Genomic DNA, 19,780 nt, shown 5'->3' with positions numbered 1-19,780 from the left:
TCAGGCTGTCAGCCTGGTGGCAGGTGCCTTCATCCACTGAACCTGCTCATTCTTCCCCACTTTTCCTAATTCATCATAGTCTGTGAGGTCCTTCCCCAGTCCTGTGCTTGGTTATTCCCACTGCTGCTGCCGGCTCTTCTGGTTCGTGATTGGTAAGGGTGTCCACACGTATTGCTGCTGATGGTTGGTGCATGTGTGAATTGTGAACATGCTGCCTCTGGCGTGCGTGTACGTGGTTTCTCTGGAACTGGAACTACAGGGCCACAGGACGTGTATTTGACATTAAACATAGTCCACAGATGTTTCCAGAATGATCGTCCTCTGTCTTGTTTGCTAGTGCTGTCAGGAGGAGCTGCCGCTGAACCCCATGGTTAGTGCTAAACTAACCATGTGTTTAATCCTCATCATGACTTTGTGAGGATAGATGGTATTATTCTCCCCTCAATTTACAAAACTACAGAGATTGCTTAAAACTATACACTTCGTATGTGGTGGTGACAAGAATCTCACTGTGTTATGTTTTGTTTGAGTCAGTCTTGCTATATATGTAGCTCAGGCTAGCCTCAAAGTTCAAACCTTCCTGATTCAGCCTATGAGTGCTGGGATTACAGACTTGAACCACCACACCTGGCATCCATATTTAACCATTTTTAAACTTTTGGTTGTTGTTTTGTTTGGTTTTTGGCTTTTCAAGACAGGGTTTCTCTGTGTAACTATGGAACCTGTCCTGGACTCACTCTGTAGAGCAGGCTGGCCTCGAACTCAAAGAGGCCTTGCCTCTGCCTCCCAAGTGCTGGAATTAAAGGCGTGTGCCATCACTACCCAGCTTTAACTTGTAGTTTTTATCTATGTGTATGAGTGTTTTCCCTGCATATGAGTGTACCATGTGTATGCCTGGTACCTGAGAACAAAAGAAGGTTAAGATCCCCTGGAACTGGAGTTACAGATGTGAACAGCCATGTGGGTGCTGGGACTAGAGCCTGGGTCCTCTTAAAGAGCAGCCAGTGCTCTTAACCTCTGAACCATCTCTCCAACTGTGTGTGTGTGTGTGTGTGTGTGTGTGTGTGTGTGCTTCTGTAGTGAGTACTTTTCATGTTAATTCCCCATTTACTTTCCATGAAGATAAACTGAACACTTTAAAACCATTCCTGTGTTTCTGGACCACTCAGGTTGCTCGTAGTTGGTTTTTTTTTTTGTTTGTTTGTTTGTTTGTTTTTTTCCGAGACAGGGTTTCTCTGTGGCTTTGGAGCCTGTCCTGAAACTAGCTCTGTAGATCAGGCTGGTCTCGAACTCACAGAGATCCGCCTGCCTCTGCCTCCCGAGTGCTGGGATTAAAGGCGCGCGCCACCATCGCCCGGCTGTTCGTAGCTCTTTTCTGTTAATGCATATGGAAGCTGTCTTGGCGTTTGTAGCATTTTAATTTCTTCTATTGCCTTATTGTTTTTTTTTATATTTATTGAAGTGAGACTCGGAGTACTTGGTGATTAAAAATGGCAGCACTGTATGATCAGGAAATGATACCGTCTCTATGCTCAGTGTCCTTATGTCTGGTGCCTATAGAGCTTGAGCTTATGAGACAGGGCTGAGTGTGGGGGTGCTGAGTGTGATGCCCAGCGTGCTCTGAGGGTGCTCCAGGAGATAGTTCTACAGGTTTGCTCTCAGCTTCAGTCTCTTCCTTTCTTCTTTGCAACCAGAGGGCAGGAGCTCCCATAGTCCTGTTCTCTGCCAAATATAGCAGAGGTTGTCTGTCACAGACAAGGCAGAGCTTCAGCGTTTTCCTGAGCATCGCTGAAAGCTCTGTATTGGTGCTTTTTGTAATAGGAAAGCCAGGAGGTTTTCAGATGCTTCAAGATGCTTCATTCATAACATGCATAGTAACCATGAGAATCATATCTAACCTCTCCCGACAAGAATTGACTCTGTCATTGTGTGATGGGTCAGAAAGTAGACATAGCCTTCTTGGGTTTCTAGTTTGCAAAGGTGACACACCCCTGGATCTCACTAGTGAGTGTGCACGTATGCACGCACACTCTTCTGCCAAAGTGGGCAGCTGTATGCGTCCTCTGCCAGAGCCCCCTAAAAGCCTCTCCATTACAAATCAGCTTTGTCAGCAAACCTCAGGAGAGGAGGACCCTCTGAAGAGATGAATAATTGATCATCTCTGGATAGGATATGTCATAAACAGGCTCCCTACACTATGAGAGTAGGGCTAGTTTTCATTTGGGAACTCAGCTGATGGAGAGGGTGGGGCTCCAATCTCAAACCCTCCAACAGCTGCTAGCCTGGCAGAGTGGAGCTGCTGAGCTGGGGTTAGGGTGGGAGGATCCGGGTGGGGAGGCAGCCTCTATTGCCTCAGATTCTGGGAGAATTCACCCTAGAGAGTCCACCATGGAGAGATGGGTGTTTGTGCTCATTCTGGCTCCAAACATCCTGGATGAGTTTCTGCTAACGTGGTGTGTAGCCTACAAGCAGCAGGCTAGCTCTGTGGCTTGTTCCTCTTCTAACTCCTCCTAAGACTGAGAAAGGACAAGCAACAGCAGTTCGCTCTCCTGGTACAGCTCTGCCTAAGCACCTCCCTCTGCTTCTGTTCAGTGGAGTATCGCAGGGACCGTGTGTACTCACTCGGAAGGTCAGGAAAAGCTTGAGGCTGGAATTGGGTCTGCAGCCCTCGCTGGTGGTGTTGACTGACTGAATTATCTGGAGAGTAGAGAATCCCACCCTTTCCCAGCCTTGCCCAATGTAGCTTTTCCCAGCATCGGGGATTCTGGAATCCCTCAGGTTGGGGGGCTGCTGCTGTTGAACCCCTGCAGTTATTTGGAAGACCATGGTAGAGATTAGGGGCCCCAGAAGGGAGTTTACTGAAGTCCTGGCCAGGCAAGATGCAGAAGGACATTCCAGCAGAGGCCCCTGTGGCCCTGAAGGGAGACAGGAGTGGTGCAAAGGTGAGCTCTAAACTTCGGGTGCACGCAGGTCCTCAGGAGACATAACTTAGGTCATTTCTACGCCCCATTGATGTTTATCCTGCCGGTTCCCCATGGATCAGATGAGGGGAGCACACCCTAACCTGGGGAAGACCTAACAGGGGACCTGAGACTTGTTGACATCTAGTCAAAGAAGAGACCTAACAGGAGTAGGAGGGCCCCAGCACAGTTGAGTGGGGTTTGTACCCAGAAAGTAGAGAGGTCATTAACTGTGCTTGGAGCCTCAGCGGGTCTTTCAAAGCTTGGGGAAGATAAGACAGATGCCAGTCAGCCATCTCTACAGGAGGTGGAGAGGCACAGGTTCCAGAGGTGCCTAGAGCCTCATCCCTCAGCAGCTCATGGCACAGTTGACTCTGCATCCCAGCAGAATGAGACTATGCGCATGGTGATTGAACTATGGCACAGGCTCATCTGGAGTGAGCAAGGATCGGTCAAGGAGACTTCACCCAGTCGAAGTATTTTGTTTCTTGTCTCAGTGTTACTCCTTTACCCCTGTGACTTGTTTCTTGCCCATTCTTCTGCTAGTGCCTTAGCTCAGGCCTGATGTCACAGATCTGGATAGTGACGGTTGTGTCTGCTTAGCCTTTAGGTCACAGCCTTTGGGACTTACGGGGAATTTTCCCTCTGGGAAGGAATGTTAGTCTTCTCTGTGCTGTTGTCTGTGCCGCTGCCCTCATATACCTGTTTTCTTCCATTTAGGATCCGGTGTATGGTTGGGGATCTCAGAGCCTGGCAGATCTCCTCATCGCATACCTGCTTGATCCTTCCACCTGTGAATTCTTCTCCCTCCTTCCCTCTTCCTAAATACCTGTCTTTCCTGCCTAATGGCAAAGATTCCTCTGAGAGGAGCCTTTCTAGACTCTGCCATGCATGCTTGTCTGGAGAGAACTGGCGTCTCCTTTCCCTACCAGCCCCAGTGCACCTGAGTGCACAGTGCTGTGCTTTAAGGCTGCTCCCAGGCCTGTTAGCACCTTGCATCCGTGTTAGAAATGGCAGCTTACTGCAGCTTCTTTATGTTTGTGATTTCAGAGGAAAGGAAGCCTGTGTTCAGGAAGGGACTGTGCCCTGTTTAGGCTGTGTTGCCGCCTTCCGGTACCCATCGGTAAAAGCATACTCAACCTAGATTTAAGGGAAAGGCAGGAAAGGAGGAAACGGTGCATAGTATAGTAGCTGAGCTAGTAAGAGCTGTTCTGAAAATTGCCCTACATATTTCTTTCTATGGATTATGATCGGAAAGTCTGAGAAAGCCAGGGGGCGGTGAGACCCTCTGAAGCTGCTGTACCGCATTATGGTGAGTGTGGTCATTAGCTGTTAGTCTTTCGTTTGAGTGCACACTCTGGGTCTCCCGTGTATAATTTGCATGGACGTGGTGTAAGTGCAGGGTTGTATTTACGCAGTTTGATTTTCTCTCTTAGCCTCTTGACCTTTTGGCACCTGGTCCAGCCTGTTTGTCCGCTGGCAGGTGACAGGTTACTCCACATCAATAGTTTATCCCTCCTGTTTTCAGCATCTGTGTTTTCTTTGAGAACAGCTGTGTTGTTGCTGGTGGTCAGGGTCTGGCCTAGGTGTGTCCAGGTTCTTGATCTCTTCTTAAAGAAATTGAAATAAAGGCATACTCAGATTGCAGAAGGAGCAAGGGAGCTTTATGCAAAGGAAAGTGACAGACCAGACCAGAGTGGTGGCGGGCCATGTGGGTGGAGACACTGAAGGGCACTGATATTGGAACTTCAAGAGAAGGAGGGGTTTGGGCACTAGGGGCTTTGGGTAGTCTGTTTATATTGACAGCTTTTATAGAACCATTTCTCTATTTTGCGTGTCCTTCCCCATAGTGTGTGTGTGTGTATCCAGTTAGACATAAGATGGTAAACAGGGGATTCTCCTTAAAAGTTCACAATGACAACAATTTAATTTGTTTTATTACACACATATTTCAAACCAGTTCAGCTCAGAATGACCTATTTTCTGTACCCAGACCCAATTCAAGTATGACTGGATTTGATCTAAGATTTATGGTCATTAAAGGCGAAGAGAAACTCAGTCTGTTGTTCAGAGAGGGGTGTATGTGCAACTAGGTGTGAACAAGGACTCTTTATTAGTGATGGTTTCTAGGTTCAGAGAGAGGTGGTATGCGCAGGTAAGAGAGAGGGGTGTCAGGTTACCAAGTGCCTTATTAGAAGAGGGGATGTGCATAGCCCAAACTAAGTGGAGTCCCAGGTTGCTAAGTCATTTGCTATGTCTGCCTGCCTCACTGTGGCAGACTGCTAGACCCCACCCCTGTCAGCTGGCTTACCAACTCATCTCTGAGTGTGGCTAGGCCGTGGTGACAGGCACTTGCAAGCAGCACTCTCCATAGCTGGCAGCAACAGAATTGTGGCAGATGTTGTGTAACTTGAGCATCCTCGGATAGAGTTGTAAATCAAAAGCCTGCAGGGACTTTGAAGGTAGTCAGTGAAGTTATAATTGATTCGGGTGTAAAGAGTAATCAATCCCTGACCCCTGGCCTTGGCTTCAGAAGGCTACACTGGTGTTGAGATGGGGAGTGTGCTATATCCTGTATAAGCAGTAACTCCTCTCTGCTATAGGCGAATTTGCCAGGTAGAAATATAAAACCTCAAGAAAATCAAGGCTAAGCCGGGCGATGGTGGCGCACGCCTTTAATCCCAGCACTCGGGAGGCAGAGACAGGCGGATCTCTGTGAGTTCAAGACCAGCCTGGTCTACAAGAGCTAGTTCCAGGACAGGCTCCAAAACCACAGAGAAACCCTGTCTTGAAAAACCAAAAAAAAAAAAAAAAATCAAGGCTTCATGTACAACTTGAGCTTTAAAATTTGTCTAAATAAATAAACGCTAACTCTGGACAAGCCAGCTACGCTGGAGCTGGCAGCTCTTGAGGTTCTGACCTGGGCATCATGGTATCAGTGTAACTCCCCTGCTTTATTAGCCACAGGACTAATGGTAACGTAGGCTGTAAGCCATTGAGCTGACGGTCTTCTCCGGAACCTGGATGCTGGTGGTACCTCTGCCCAGTCAAGAACCTACCAGCTTTCCAACTCGGGACTGAAAGTTGGGGAACATGCTTGTCCTCTGTGCTCAGTGGCAGCTTCTGCTGGCAAGTTTGCTCCCAGCTGTCCAGCAGGTTCTGAGAAATATATCAGTGGGGTTCCTTAGCAAAGAAACTGGAATTTGGGGTGTTCTTCTTTCTCCTACCGTGCTGGCTTTTCTTCCTTCCCCTCTATGCCTGTGTCTCCTTTTCCCTTTATTCTCTTTTTGGTCTGAAAAGCATTTTTCCCTCTGAGGGAACTGAGTGGCACGTAGCCAGCCGTAGTTGGTTCTTATTCATACACCAAAAATAACTTATAAAATCCCTTTTCATTGTGTTGACCATTTTGGGGAAGCCTCAGCTCATGTAACATTAGTCTTCCTGGTGTTGTTTTTGTGAATCTCATAACTCTTTGATGGTTCTTCCTGGTTATGCATGCTCCTCCTCCTGTCCCTGTACATGGAAGCACATAAAATTGGGTAGCTTCAGGTCTAAGCCACACTTCTGTACATTTCTAAAGTATCTTATGGCTGCTGCTCTAGGCATCTAAAGATAGTTTTCCAGCAGATATTATATGGCCTTTGGGGGATAGGAGGCTCTCCTTGTCCCAGGAGTGTTCTTCTGTACCAGCCCTGGGAAGGGAAGGCCCAGGAACCCTTGGGATTTAGACATTGCCTTGCCTTGACTACCACCACTGTGGAAGGCAGTTGCTTAGTCATATAATAGTGATGCTTGTGATAGATGCAAGGGACCTGGAAGAGTCCTGGAGAAAGAGGCACAGCTAACTCTGCAACCTGGGTGAGAGCAGAAGTGATGCTTTAAGAATAAACCACAATAGCCATTGGAGAGGCCAGAAACTCCGAGGACCACGTGTTCAAAGCTGAGACATAGAGAAGCCAAAAGCAGTAATGAGATGGGATCTGCGGGCTGAGACTCATTGCCACAGCCTGGTTCCTAGTAGCCACTGCTACTGTGGAGCTGTGACCATGTGTGACAGTGTTGGGGACTCTGGAGCTGTGACCGTGTGTGACCGTGTTGGGGACTCTGGAGCTGTGGCCATGTGTGACAGTGTTGGGGACTCTAGAGCTGTTACCGTGTGTGACAGTGTCGGGGACTCTGGAGCTGTGACAGTGTCGGGGACTCTGGAGCTGTGACAGTGTGTGATAGTGTCGGGGACTCTGGAGCTGTGACAGTTTCGGGGACTCTGGAGCTGTGACCGTGTGTGACCGTGTCGGGGACTCTGGAGCTGTGGCCGTGTGTGACAGACAGTGTCGGGGACTGTAGAGCTGTGACGCCATGTGTGACATTTTTAGGGCTGGTATGTTAGTCATTTTAAAGCTTTTTTGTGTGCTACCCAAGGATCTAAGGCATTTTTTAGCTTTGTATTTTGGCAGGATCTTAAAACTTATACAAACTTGTAAGAATTATACCTGGAACTCCCATGTCCCAGAATGTTTGTTTGGTCTCATTTGCTTCATCATTTTCTCTCTATGTATATTTTCAGATATACATCCAAACATTTTGTGACTCCCTGAGATTAAGTCAGAAGTATTGTGTCCCTTTCCTGCTAAATACTTGTGTGTGTTTGTCCTAATAACCAGGCATTCACTGTCTTTAGAAGAGATTTTGTGTGTGTGAACATGAGTGTGCCGTGGCGGCCATGGAGGCTAGAAGGAGGTTGTCAGATCCCTTGGAGCTGGAGGTACAGGAATTTATGAGCCGCAAAGTGTGTGCTGGGATTTGAGCTCTAGCCTTCTGATAGAGCAGTAAGTGCTCTTACCTGCTGAACAATTTCTTCAGCACCCAGATTAAAATCTTTAGTTATTTAACTATTACCTTTTGGAGGGAGCATACTGGTGATCAGCCTAGGGCCTCACATGTGCTTGGCGTGTGATCTACCACTGAGCTACAATCCCAGAAGAATTTTCTTTTTTCTTTCTTTCTTTTTTTTTTTTTTTTTTTGGTTTTTCGAGACAGGGTTTCTCTGTGGCTTTGGAGCCTGTCCTGGAACTAGCTCTTGTAGACCAGGCTGGTCTCGAACTCACAGAGATCCGCCTGCCTCTGCCTCCCGAGTGCTGGGATTAAAGAGAATTTTCTTATCTAATTATAATGATCCAAGTCAAGATTAGTATGGTCAAAGCAGTGTCTGGTGTGTGTTGATATCAGATCGCATCGGTAGGACGAGTGCTACTCTCCCCAGGTTTGAGAGCTAACCTATAAACATGCGTTTTGTCTATAAAAATTGGAAGAAGTTCTTTCTTGAGTATAGGTTTTGAGAGAACACTTCAGGTATTGTGTAGAACACTGCAGCTTTGTTTACCTGATAGTTTCCTTATGAGTAGATTCAGGTTCTACATTTTGGCAGAAGTTCTCTGAGCTGTCAGCCTTCTGTGTCCTGTGCAGGCCACAGTGCTGATGTTGCCATATTGTAATGATAACTGTACTGGGTAGTTGTGATTGAACTAAGAAACACCTTAGGCCTTAAGACACACCCTTGAGTCCTTCAGGCCTTTTCTAAGGAAGGTTACCTGAAGGGGTAAGACTCCCAACTGTGTTCCTATACTGAGTAAAGAGGAAAAAGCCAGTTAAATGTCAGCATTTCCCTCTCTGTGTGTCCGGTCTACTGACCTCACACCCTTACTGGCGCAGCTGTGTGACTCACTGCCCTCAGACTGTACCTACAGTGATGGATTGCACCTTCAGACTGTGAGCCTAAATAAATCCCCTTCCCATAAGTTGCTTCTTGTCAGTTATTTGGTCACAATGATGAAAATTACTGTTATATCTAATGCTGATCGTTTGCTTAAGGTGGTGTCTTTACCAAATTTCTCCTTTTTGTCAGGTACTTTTCCATTCCTGTGGAAAAACAAAACAAAGTAATAGAGATAGGAAAAAATTTTTTGAAAGTATTTTTAACAGTTTCAGAGGATTCAGTCAGTAGCCACTTGGCCTCATCGGTGTTTGAAGCAGAGAGTCATGGTGGGCAGCAAGTCTCAGAGCCAAGGGGCGCACCTCGTGGAGCCAGGAAGTAAAAAAAACAAAAAAAAAAAAGGAGCTGGGGTCCCTTGATCCACTTTGACCTACTTCTCCCAGTTCGGCCTAATTCCTCAGGGAGGTTCTGGGTAGTACTAGCCACAGTGGACCTTTGCGGGTGCTGCAGAGCAGGCTGTTGGACTGTGCCTCAGCTGCTGGGACCCCTGCAGGGAGGTTCTCAGCAGTTCAGTCCTGCACCTCACCAGGCTCCACCTCTGCCTGTGACTTGGAATCTCTCATTCCTTCTGGGGTTTTCCTGGCCTTCCCAGGAACGGAAGGATTTTCCAAGGGATGTTGAGTCTTGCAAACTTAATGCCATGTCTTTGTATTTGCTTTTGCCTTTCCGGGCTAGGTCCTGTGGGCCTACTTCAGCCTCACCTTCCCTTCCGTATGCTCTTGTGTGCATGAGTGTTCCTGACTCTTTCCAGGCAGGCTCTCAGATGCCATCTCACAACTGGCTCTAGGCAGGCTCTCAGATGCCATCTCACAACTGGCTCTGATGGAGCCGGGCTGCTCTCAGTGTCGGGCAGGGTCAGACTCAGTATGGGGCGGTGTGGATCTCAGCGTGGGGTTTCCCTCAGGCCTGGAGCTGCATTTGGGAACTGCACTAGCTCTCCTAACAAGATGGTTTAACAGGGAGAGAAGGGAAAGGTGGGTTTCCTCCTTGGTGGGAAGCTGTGGCTAATCCTACCCAGGCTCAGTGGGAAAGCTGCTTCCCTAAATCGTGTACTTCCTAGCTCCCTATTTACCACACAGCATTCCATGTTCGGTTTGTTAGTTCTCTTACCCCGCTGACACACAAACAGTAGACAGGGCCCTGGCGTGACCCTGGTTAGTGGAAGCTTAAGGGCCTTTTTGAGTGTTCGCTGGTTTTGTAATTGATCTGAGTGACGCTGAGAATGCCACATAAGACCTCTTTGTGTGTTTGCATGTGTGCACACCTGTGTGTCTGTGGAAGTCAGAGGACAGCCTTGGGTGTCATAGCTCAGGAGCTGTCCACCCCCACCCCCACGGTCTCACTCTAGAGCTCGCCAGGTAGGCCAGGATGGCTAGTCAGCAAACCCTTAAGGACTGGCCTGTCTCCGCTTCCCCAGCTCTTGAGATTATAAGTGTGTGCTACTACTCCTGTTGTTGGTGTTGGTTTTTTCTTTCTTTCAAATGTGGGTTCTGGAGATTTGAGTCGGGTTCTCATGCTTGCAAGGGAGCTGTTGCCCTGCCCCCTTTCTGGTCTTTTAAAGACCTTTCTATTGTGGCTGGTAAAGCCAGCTAAATGGTGGGGATGCATGAAGCTAGACTGAGGCGCAACAAGTACCAGGGAGAGAGTCTGCAGGAAAAGAGGGGTTTGGAAGTATATGTGGGCAGTGTGAAGCGGGGTGATACTTTACAAATAGTGTGGTTTATGGTTTTCCTTTTCCCCGCCCCTGTTCTCTCTCTCCAGACAGGCTCAGAGCTCAGCCCAGTTGATGGACCTGTTCCAGGTCAGATGGACTCAGGGCCAGTGTACCATGGAGATTCAAGGCAGCTAAACACCTCAGGGGCGCCGGTCAATGGTGCTAGAGAGCCCGCCGGACCCAGTCTGCTGGGAGCTGCAGGTCCTTGGCGGGTAGACCACAAGCCCGACTGGGACGCTGCCTCAGGCTCTGCTCACACTGCTCGTTTGGAAGATGCCCACGACCTGGTGGCCTTTTCGGCCGTGGCCGAAGCTGTGTCCTCTTATGGGGCCCTTAGCACCCGGCTCTATGAAACCTTCAACCGTGAGATGAGTCGCGAGGCTGGGAACAGCAGGGGCGCCAGACCTGAGAGCTGTTCTGAGGGCAGTGAAGACCTCGACACGCTACAGACAGCCCTGGCGCTTGCGAGGCATGGCATGAAACCACCCAACTGCAACTGCGATGGCCCAGAGTGCCCCGACTACCTCGAGTGGCTGGAGGGGAAGATCAAGTCTGTGGCCATGGAGGGAGGGCAGGAGCGGCCCAGACTCCCAGGCACTCTGCCTCCTGGTGAGGCTGGCCTCCCAACCCCAAGTACCAGACCACTCCTTAGCTCTGAGGTCCCCCAGGTACCTCCTCTGGAGGGCCTGCCTCTGTCTCAGAGTGCCTTGAGCATTGCCAAGGAAAAAAACATCAGCCTGCAGACAGCCATCGCCATCGAGGCCCTCACACAGCTCTCCTCTGCCCTCCCTCAGCCTTCCCATTCCACCTCCCAGGCGTCCTGTCCACTCCCTGAGGCCTTGTCCCCTTCTGCCCCTTTCAGGTCTCCCCAGTCCTACCTCCGGGCCCCCTCATGGCCTGTGGTTCCCCCAGAGGAACATCCATCCTTTGCTCCCGATAGCCCAGCCTTTCCTCCAGCAACTCCAAGAACTGAGTTTCCCGAAGCTTGGGGTACTGACACCCCTCCAGCAACACCCCGGAACTCCTGGCCTGCGCCCCGCCCAAGCCCTGACCCTATGGCTGAACTGGAGCAGCTATTGGGCAGTGCCAGTGATTACATCCAGTCAGTATTCAAGCGGCCCGAGGCCCTGCCCACCAAGCCCAAGGTCAAGGTTGAGGCCCCCTCTTCCTCCCCTGCCCCGGCACCATCCCCTCTTTCCCAGAGGGAGGCTCCCCTGCCCTCCCCAGAGCCTGATGCCCACCAGAAGGCCCAGACGGCACTGCAGCAGCACCTCCACCATAAGCGCAGCTTGTTCCTGGAGCAGGCCCATGATGCCTCCTGCCCTGCTCCCACAGAGCCTCAGGCTCCTGGCTGGTGGGCCCCACCAGGCTCACCGGCCCCACGACCTCCTGACAAACCACCCAAGGAAAAGAAGAAGAAGCCCCCTACCCCAGCTGGAGGTCCTGTGGGAGCTGAGAAAACCACCCCTGGGATCAAGCCCAGTGTCCGAAAGCCCATTCAGATCAAGAAATCCAGGTCCCGGGACATGCAGCCTCTCTTCCTGCCTCTTCGGCAGATTGTTCTCGAAGGGCTAAAATCCCAAGCCTCAGAGGATGTGCAGGATCCTCCGCCTGCCCAGCTCCCTGCCCCGCCTCCCGCCTCCCAGGGTGCTGCCTCCCAGAGCTCTGCTGCCCCTCTACCCCCAGAACCTTCTCTTGCGCTATTTGCACCTAGTCCCTCTGGGGACAGCCTGCTGCCCCCTACTCAGGAAATGAGGTCCCCCAGCCCTATGACAGCCCTACAGCCAGGCTCCACCGGTGGCCCCCTTCCTCCTGCTGATGACAAGCTGGAAGAGCTCATCCGGCAATTTGAAGCTGAATTTGGGGATAGCTTTGGGCTTCCGGGCCCTCCTTCGGTGCCCATTCAAGACCCTGAGAGCCAAACAACATGTCTCCCAGCTCCGGAGAGCCCTTTCGCCACCCGCTCCCCCAAGAAGATCAAGATTGAGTCTTCGGGGGCTGTGACTGTACTCTCAACCACCTGCTTTCATTCGGAGGAGGGCAGCCAGGAGGCCACGCCCACCAAGGCCGAGAACCCACTCACACCCACCCTCAGTGGTTTCTTGGAATCGCCTCTGAAGTACCTGGACACGCCCACCAAGAGTCTTCTGGACACGCCTGCCAAGAGGGCCCAGGCCGAATTTCCCACCTGCGATTGTGTCGGTAAGTCCGTTTGAGAGTTAGGGACGGACAGGAGAGCAGCCTGTGGGCTTGGGTTTCTAGGGTCTTTCATTTGACAGATGGTTTACCTGCCTCTCTGCTGTGTCCTGGGAAATGAGCTGACAGGCAAGTGGACAAAACCCTGAAGGAAACTGGGATCAGTCTAAACCGAAGGCTGTCTTCCTTCCTTTCCTGTTGCTGCAAAGCCATTAAAGGCAAACAAGTCATCTTGGCTCACAGTTTGAGGGTGTAGCCAGTCATGGCAGGGAAGTGAAAGAGAGGAGTTTGAAGCAGCTTGTCACGTGGCAGCCGCAATCAGGAAGCAGAGAATGATGAATATGTGTGCTGCCCAGATCCTGTTTCTGTTAGCATAGGGTGTCATCCAGGGAATGGCACCACCCACAGTGGGCTGGACCTTCACTTCAATTAATTTGACCAAGACTACAATCCCCGTAGCATGCCCAGAGGCCCATCTCCCAGGTCACTCTTTCTAGGCTCTGTGGTGATGTCACTTCCTGCAGGTGGTGTCTTTGCAGAGCCCTGCAGGGCCATCCACTAGAAAGCAGCTCTTCTAGATGTCAGGAGGTGACCTTGATCCCAGGGGAAGTAGTAGGTTCTTGGGGGTTTGAAAGCAAGTGATGTCTGTTATCTTGAGCTTTTAAAGGACTTCTGGCTTATGGTGTAAGGAGAGACTATCCAGGAACTATAAAGAAAATGCCACGAGCTGTGCATGAAAACATGTGTGCTGGAGTGGGAGGGAGGAGGGAGCGGATGGATGGATGGTCCTGGAAGAGGAAGAGGTCTTGGGTCTTCACTCAGGGCAGGTGGCTTGGAGGGGAGTGTTTACTCGGCTCTGTAGGCCTGAGCCTGGAATGGCTGTGCAGCAGGAGGGAGCGTCTAAGTCAGGGGCTCTAACTGGGGTAGATCTGGGTCGTGTGTGTACCCCCGTGTCCCGGATCAGGAGCTAAAGAGCCCATCAGTTTGTACGCCTTGCCCTTGGGGGCCTTAGAACCACTCGCATGGACGAGACAGTCTCAGAGGAGGAGGTCCTCGGTGCGGTGTGCTCTGCTCCTGTGCCCCGTTGCTCAGGAAAGGTCCATGAATGACACTTGCGTCTCAGGTACTGACAGAGCAGACACACCAGTGTTCTTGACAAACACATTGGATTCTTGTGCCTGTGCGATACACAAAGGCTTCTTCCTAACTTGTTAAAATGTGCACGCAGTAAATGAACAATGTGATTCATAAAGTGCTTGTCTCAGTTAGTGAGGAGGGTCTAGACTCTCGTGCGCTGCAGCTACCCCAGACTCCAGGGTATAAGACTGGGGCATGACAGGATTCACTTGGAACAAAGAGTTTGGCCCCGGGTTTCTTTGAGGGGTGAACAAGCCTACTAGCTCTGCTTCTTGTTAGATGGCCCCGAAGGCCCCCTGATCCCTATTGTTTGGGGGAGAGAAGCATGTTCAGATCACGAGAATTCCTCCTCTTGCCTTTACCTGTTTGTTTGTCTGTCTCACTTCCCTGAATGTAGTGCCCCATGCCCTTACCTATTACTTAGGATTTAACAAATATGTTAATTGTTAAATCTCATTTTATGGCTCTGAGGGTCGGACAAGGCTGTCTTAGAATCTGAATTCCAGCCCCACCACTTACTGGCTGGGAGTGCTAGGGCCATCTCTAACCTTCAGATAAACCCTGGAGGTGAATTTACTGATGGAGGTGATGACCTGGAGCAGGAAGCTGCTGACAGCAACAGTAGCATTCGTGAACACCAGACCAGGCACTTCACAGTCACGACAACATTTAATCCACAGTACAGTTAAATGATGTGGGTGGCTCCATGGTAGCTGATGAAGCAAAATCAGGTCATAGAAATGGTGGAATAGAGATTTGAACTTAAGCACTTGGGCTCTTAATCACCACCCATGCCATACTCTTTGTTGTTGTCATGTTTGTGTTTGATGCAGGGAAGTCAGAGAGAAGTTCTGTGCAGTTGGTTTTCCCATTTAAGTGGGTTTCTGGGGTCAAATCCAGGTCCTCAGGCCTGTACTACAGACCTTTACCCAGAGGCAAGTCTGTAGGCTCCCTGCCATGCCGTATTGTGATTGAAACTAATTGAAAAGCAAGCCCTAACTACAGCGGCTGGATGGAGGGGTTTGCCTTCAGTTCCTGAAGGGCCTGAGGCTCCTGTTGGGAAAAGACATCGAGTGTTATTTTCGACTGTTCTGGGTAGACTCTGTTTGTGAAATTCAGGCTCAGGAGAAAGTTTTTCAACAAAACTGCTCACTCTGAGATCCATGACAGATGGGGACCATACCATGTTCCAGAAATGTATCCCTTAACTCTTGATAGGCAGAATTTGCAGGTTTATATAAGAAATTTAGCTGGGCAGTGGTAGCATATGTTTTTAATCCTAGCACTCTAGAAGGCAGAGGGATGAGGATCTTTGTGAGTTCAAGGTCAGCCTGGTCTACAAGAGCAAGTTCCAGGACAGCTAGGGCTGTTACACAGAGAAACCCGGTCTCGAAAAACAAAACCAAAGTTTGCAGGGATGTAAGGTGAGACCTGGCAAGTCCATTAAGCACTCGTATATGCTTAAGAGCACTTGCTGCTCTTGCAGGGGACTGGGGTTCAGTTACCAGCCCCACAAGAAGAAGTTCAGACCCATCTGTAGCTCCAGTTCCAGAGGATCTGACTCCCTCTTCTGGCCTCTGTGGGTACTGGGCACACACACACAGTGCACATATATAGATACAGACAAACGCTCATACATAGCATTTTAAAAAAACTAAAATAGGACATCTCTTATAACATAGTACAAGAAACTTACCATTCATGTTTCTTACTAACTCTTGACAAGTGTGCAGTTCAGGCCAATGCAAACATCACTGGATAATCAGAATAGCAAGTGCATTGCCCATATGTGAGAATTATGGAGAAACTTGTGGTGGCATGCACCTTTAATTCCAGCACCTGGGAGACTGAAGCTGGAGAATCAGGAGTTTGAGGCAACATGGGCAACATAAAAAGTTATAGGCTAGTTGGTACATGTAGAGAGACTGTCTTAAAAAAATAAAACCGTATGGTTTTCTTGGGTATTTGGATAGGATGCATCTAAGTTTGTTCTCTAAATCTTGGATTCTAAAACTAAAGGCAACCATGAAATTTCAAAACAGAGCTAGACAATGTGGAAGTCATTGGCTTTCTCTGAGAGGTGGTGGGGTCTTTAACTACCTTTGGGGTGGTATTGAAATATTCCTAATATTTTGAAGTTTGCATTAGAGAGATCTTGTTTGCTGTTAACCATCCTGTGACACTTGACAGAGGTGGACAGGGCCCTGGACTTCAGGGGTTACCTGTGTCCATGCTCAGGAGTGGAGAAATGCCCAGAGGAGACAGAGTAGAACAGAGAACAAATCCAAATGACCTCTCAGTGGAAAAAGCACCCTTTGAGATCTACTCATTTCATAGGTGAGGAAGCATCTGTGTTGGCTTTTAATCATTGTCTTAATGTATCCGAGGAGCAGCCAACAGGAAACTGTGGGAACCGACTAACCCAGAGCCGGGGCAGGAGAGTAGATGGTGAGGGTCAGGGAAAGATGGAGCAGACGTCATAGAACTGCTGCATGTTAAGTCTGTTTCCTGCCTAAAGTAGGTACAAGAAAGGCATCTCTATTGTCTGGAGCCAGGTGAAAGTCTAGGGGAGGGAAAAACATTGTTCAGTACACGTGTCTGGTTGTGGTGCCTACCGGGTGACATTAGAAAATTTGTCCCCTTCCATTGCATTCAGTTTGATGGGATAGTCTTTTTTTTTTTTTAAAAAAAAATTAAGGCAATAGAGTATTTAGGTAAAAGTGGAAAATCTGTTCCCGAGTGAGAGGGTGTCAGAAAAAACTTGCTGACAGAGGTGATGTCTGATGGAGTTTTAGAGGACTATAGAGGGGCAGCAGGGACAGAAGAGGTGCATGGTATGGGCAGGCTGTGGGTACAGGGAGGTGAAAGGGCTGTAAAAACCCGTGAGAATGTGGTGGAGGGAGGCGAGAAAGACAAGTTCTGGTGTGGCTGGTATGTATGCTAACTGGGAGCGGCAGGAGAGCAGTTTCAGGGCAGGGAGGGATGGTGATACTGAGAGCAGAGAAACCAGTTTACAAGCTCAAGCAGAAATTATGAGTGCCTTTAATTCCAGCACTTGGAAGGCAGAGGCAGAGGGATCTGAGTTCAAGGCCAGCCTGGTCTACAGAGCAAGTTCTAGGGCAGCCAGGGCTCTGCAGAAAAACTGCCACATCCCCCCTCCCCGAAAACATAACTGCTGAGTAGGAAGGAGGGGAAAGATGGGTAGAACTTCAGCAGCCGTGCGGCAGGAGTGGAAAGGAGGAACAGTTGATGTGATCCCTGAGATTCCAGGCTGGGCAACTGGATGTGGGAGAGAACTACAGGCCAGCCTTGCAGATGTGGGGGGGCATGGGGGGGGGCAAGATCAGATCCATGAGTTGGAGATTCTGCTGCAGTTGATGGTGGTTGAAATTTCAGTTGTGGCCGTTTCCAGGCTGAATGTGTAGAGCGGAAAGAAGCCTGAGGGTAGAGAAGACCAATGTTTAGGGGCGAGGGCTCACACTGGAGGCTAAGGTCATATGTGAGGGAGTGGAGAAGGCAGGTGAAAGCCCCTGGAGAGTGGTGAGCATCAGTACTGAGTCAGGATTCCCTGACTGTTCTGTGTGCTCTCCTTTGCAGCCAAACTCTGTGCTTCTTGATTGCAGGATTGTCTCTTGTAGTTCTGAAGCATCGAGGCTAGCAGGTACCCAAATAGTTTTGGGTTAACTAGTCAACTTTATTCCACCTCTGTATTTTATCTTGACAGATGTGTGATCAGCATAGGTATAAACTCTTCACGTTTTATCTTGGGTCAGTTAATGGACCTATTATATAAAGGTACTTAGATGAATTGCCAGTAACACAGACTGCAGATTACCTGATCATGTTTAAGAATTTCATCCAGAGCTGTGCAGTGGTCGTGCACGCCTTTAGTCCCAGCACTCGGGGAGCAGAGGCAGACAGATCTCTTGAGTTCGAGGCCAGCCTGGTTTACAAAGCAAATTCCAGGAGGCTACACAGAGAAACCCTGTATCAAAAAACAAAACAAAATTCTATCCAGTAATCCTGATCCGGGGCAGGTCCTGATCGTCTGCCTGCCCCCTGCTGTGGACTTCACCAGCTCTCAGGAAGTGTCATGCTGGTGGACACTCTTGGAAATGGATCTTATGTAACTGTATATTCATGCTGCCCATAACATTGCATTGAAAAGCTGAGGCCTTAGCCAGGCAGAGGTGGCACATGCCTTTATACCAGCACTTCGGGAGGTAGAGGCAGGCAGATCTCTGTGAGTTTGAGGCCAACCTAGTCTACAGAGCAAGTTCCAGGACTGACTCCATAGCTACAGGGAAAGCCTGTCTCAAAACAAAATAAAACAAAAGCTCAGGCCTTGTACAGATAAACACTGTGTGATCTGGGCCTGGCTGTGCACAGTCTGTGTACCAGTGTCATGAACACATGTCCCTGTATGCATTCTGCCTTTGGCTTCCCCTACTGGGAAGTGGAGACCTTTATGTCTGTTAGATTTCTGTGTACTTGCGAGTGTGTTCACACGCCACAGCGCACATGTGGAGATCTAGGACATCTTGTGGTAGTTGCTTCTCTCTCTCTTTCTGTCATGTAGGTCTTGGGGATCTAATCAGGCTGTCAGGCTTTGGCAAGTGCTTTTCCTGCCCCCATAGTGTGTGTGTAAAGAGGGAGGGGAAGTGGGAGGTCATTCAGAAACTGGGGGTCCCTCCTTATTCTGAGTGGTTTCATTTGCCTCTGGCTAAAGATAGGGGGGGAAAAAAAACCTTTCATTTCTCCCCCAGCCTGGTAGGAGTTGAACAGAGCTTTCTTTCTGTCTTAATGAGTTTAAGATTAAGTGCATAGGGTTAAGGAAAATACCTTGAGCCGTGTAGGAGGCATTCTCCCAAAAACAGTCTGTTGAGCTCCTGAGCTCCTATATATTTCAGAAAGAGAAACCTCACCTCACTTCTTGTCTCACTGTCCGCCGCGAGGAGAGAAGGCGGACTTTCCTGAAGAAGAGTTGAGTCATTTCTCTCTTTACCTTGATGAAAAAGGAAGAAATGTCACCTAGGACTGAAAGGGAAACAAATGGTGACCCATTATCCAAATAGCAAAAATATTCCTTTTCTGAAACCCGATGAAAGAAGCCCAGAGGAACCTAATGAAAGAAGAAAATTTCCTCGCCTAAAAACTGATGCTAGCCCTAATCCTAAGCCACCAGGGTTTGTCTGCCAGCAGTCAGTGCTCACAGCACTGGGTGTTGAGGAAACAATCCTGGGGCCTCAGGAACTCCACAACTTAGAAAGTAGAGACCACCAACAGAGAAGGCATGCTTGGGCAAAGTGGGGAGCTCACTTGAAGGACTTCATCCTCCAGCATCTGGTGGGTTAGGCCCTGGTTGCCTGGCAACGAAGGAAGCCAGACACTGGGAGCCAGCTCTGTAGGTGAAACCCAGCAGTGTCAGAGGCCCTTGTGCAGAGACTAATATTCACTGAAACTCCAGATAAAAGTCCTCCTCAGTGCGGGGCTCTTAGAAACTGAGTGAGATGAGCCGGAGTCCCGAGGGACTGTGCCTCCAGGACAGAGCTTCTGACCCAGCCCTCAACACACAAAGGTAGAGACTTAGGCATTAGCTCCATCAGACATAGCACCTGGGGCTGATGCTCCTCAGTTGGACTCTCCCGACCAGAACCTGCTCAGCCCCTGTCCCTTCAGCCCTCGGAGCTGTCTTCTCTGGCTTAATATCTAAGGGAAGAATTTGAGCGTGGTTAAGTAAATGAAGGTAATATTCTATTTTGGGCAAATGAGTCTAGAACCATGACTCTTACTGAGAAGGAGGGCTGCTTTGTCCTTCTCTAAGTGAAGATATTTTGAGCTGTGGGAGCAGTTGGGACGGTGCTAGCATCCAAAGGCCACAGATGATGCTGAGCCTCAGCCACTCAATACGGATTATAAGAATTATTCGCTCTGCCGTGTCCAATGCAAAGCAGTGTAAGAAGCTGAAAGTGAGATGCCTTGGGCATAGACTTCCCTGTCAGA

The 19,780-nt window shown here is 49.4% G+C and overlaps 1 protein-coding gene across 5 annotated transcripts in view; it reads left to right on the top strand.

The window, feature by feature from the left end:
* Positions 1 to 19,780, top strand: part of Tet3 (tet methylcytosine dioxygenase 3) — a 102,609-nt gene that overhangs the window by 38,959 nt on the left and 43,870 nt on the right. For all 5 annotated transcript variants that reach the window (XM_041641248.1, XM_041641249.1, XM_041641251.1 and 2 more), the window contains one exon: positions 10,492 to 12,646. In XM_041641248.1, the coding sequence (XP_041497182.1) occupies positions 10,492 to 12,646 (2,155 nt within the window). The remainder of the gene's footprint in view (positions 1 to 10,491; positions 12,647 to 19,780) is intronic.

Source organism: Microtus oregoni, unplaced genomic scaffold (genome assembly GCF_018167655.1).
Source record: "Microtus oregoni isolate MIOR12 unplaced genomic scaffold, Mior012 000002F_ref0000024, whole genome shotgun sequence".
NCBI lineage: Eukaryota > Metazoa > Chordata > Mammalia > Rodentia > Cricetidae > Microtus > Microtus oregoni.
Note: the sequence above shows the minus strand (reverse complement) of the source record. Positions and strands in the feature narration are given on the sequence as shown.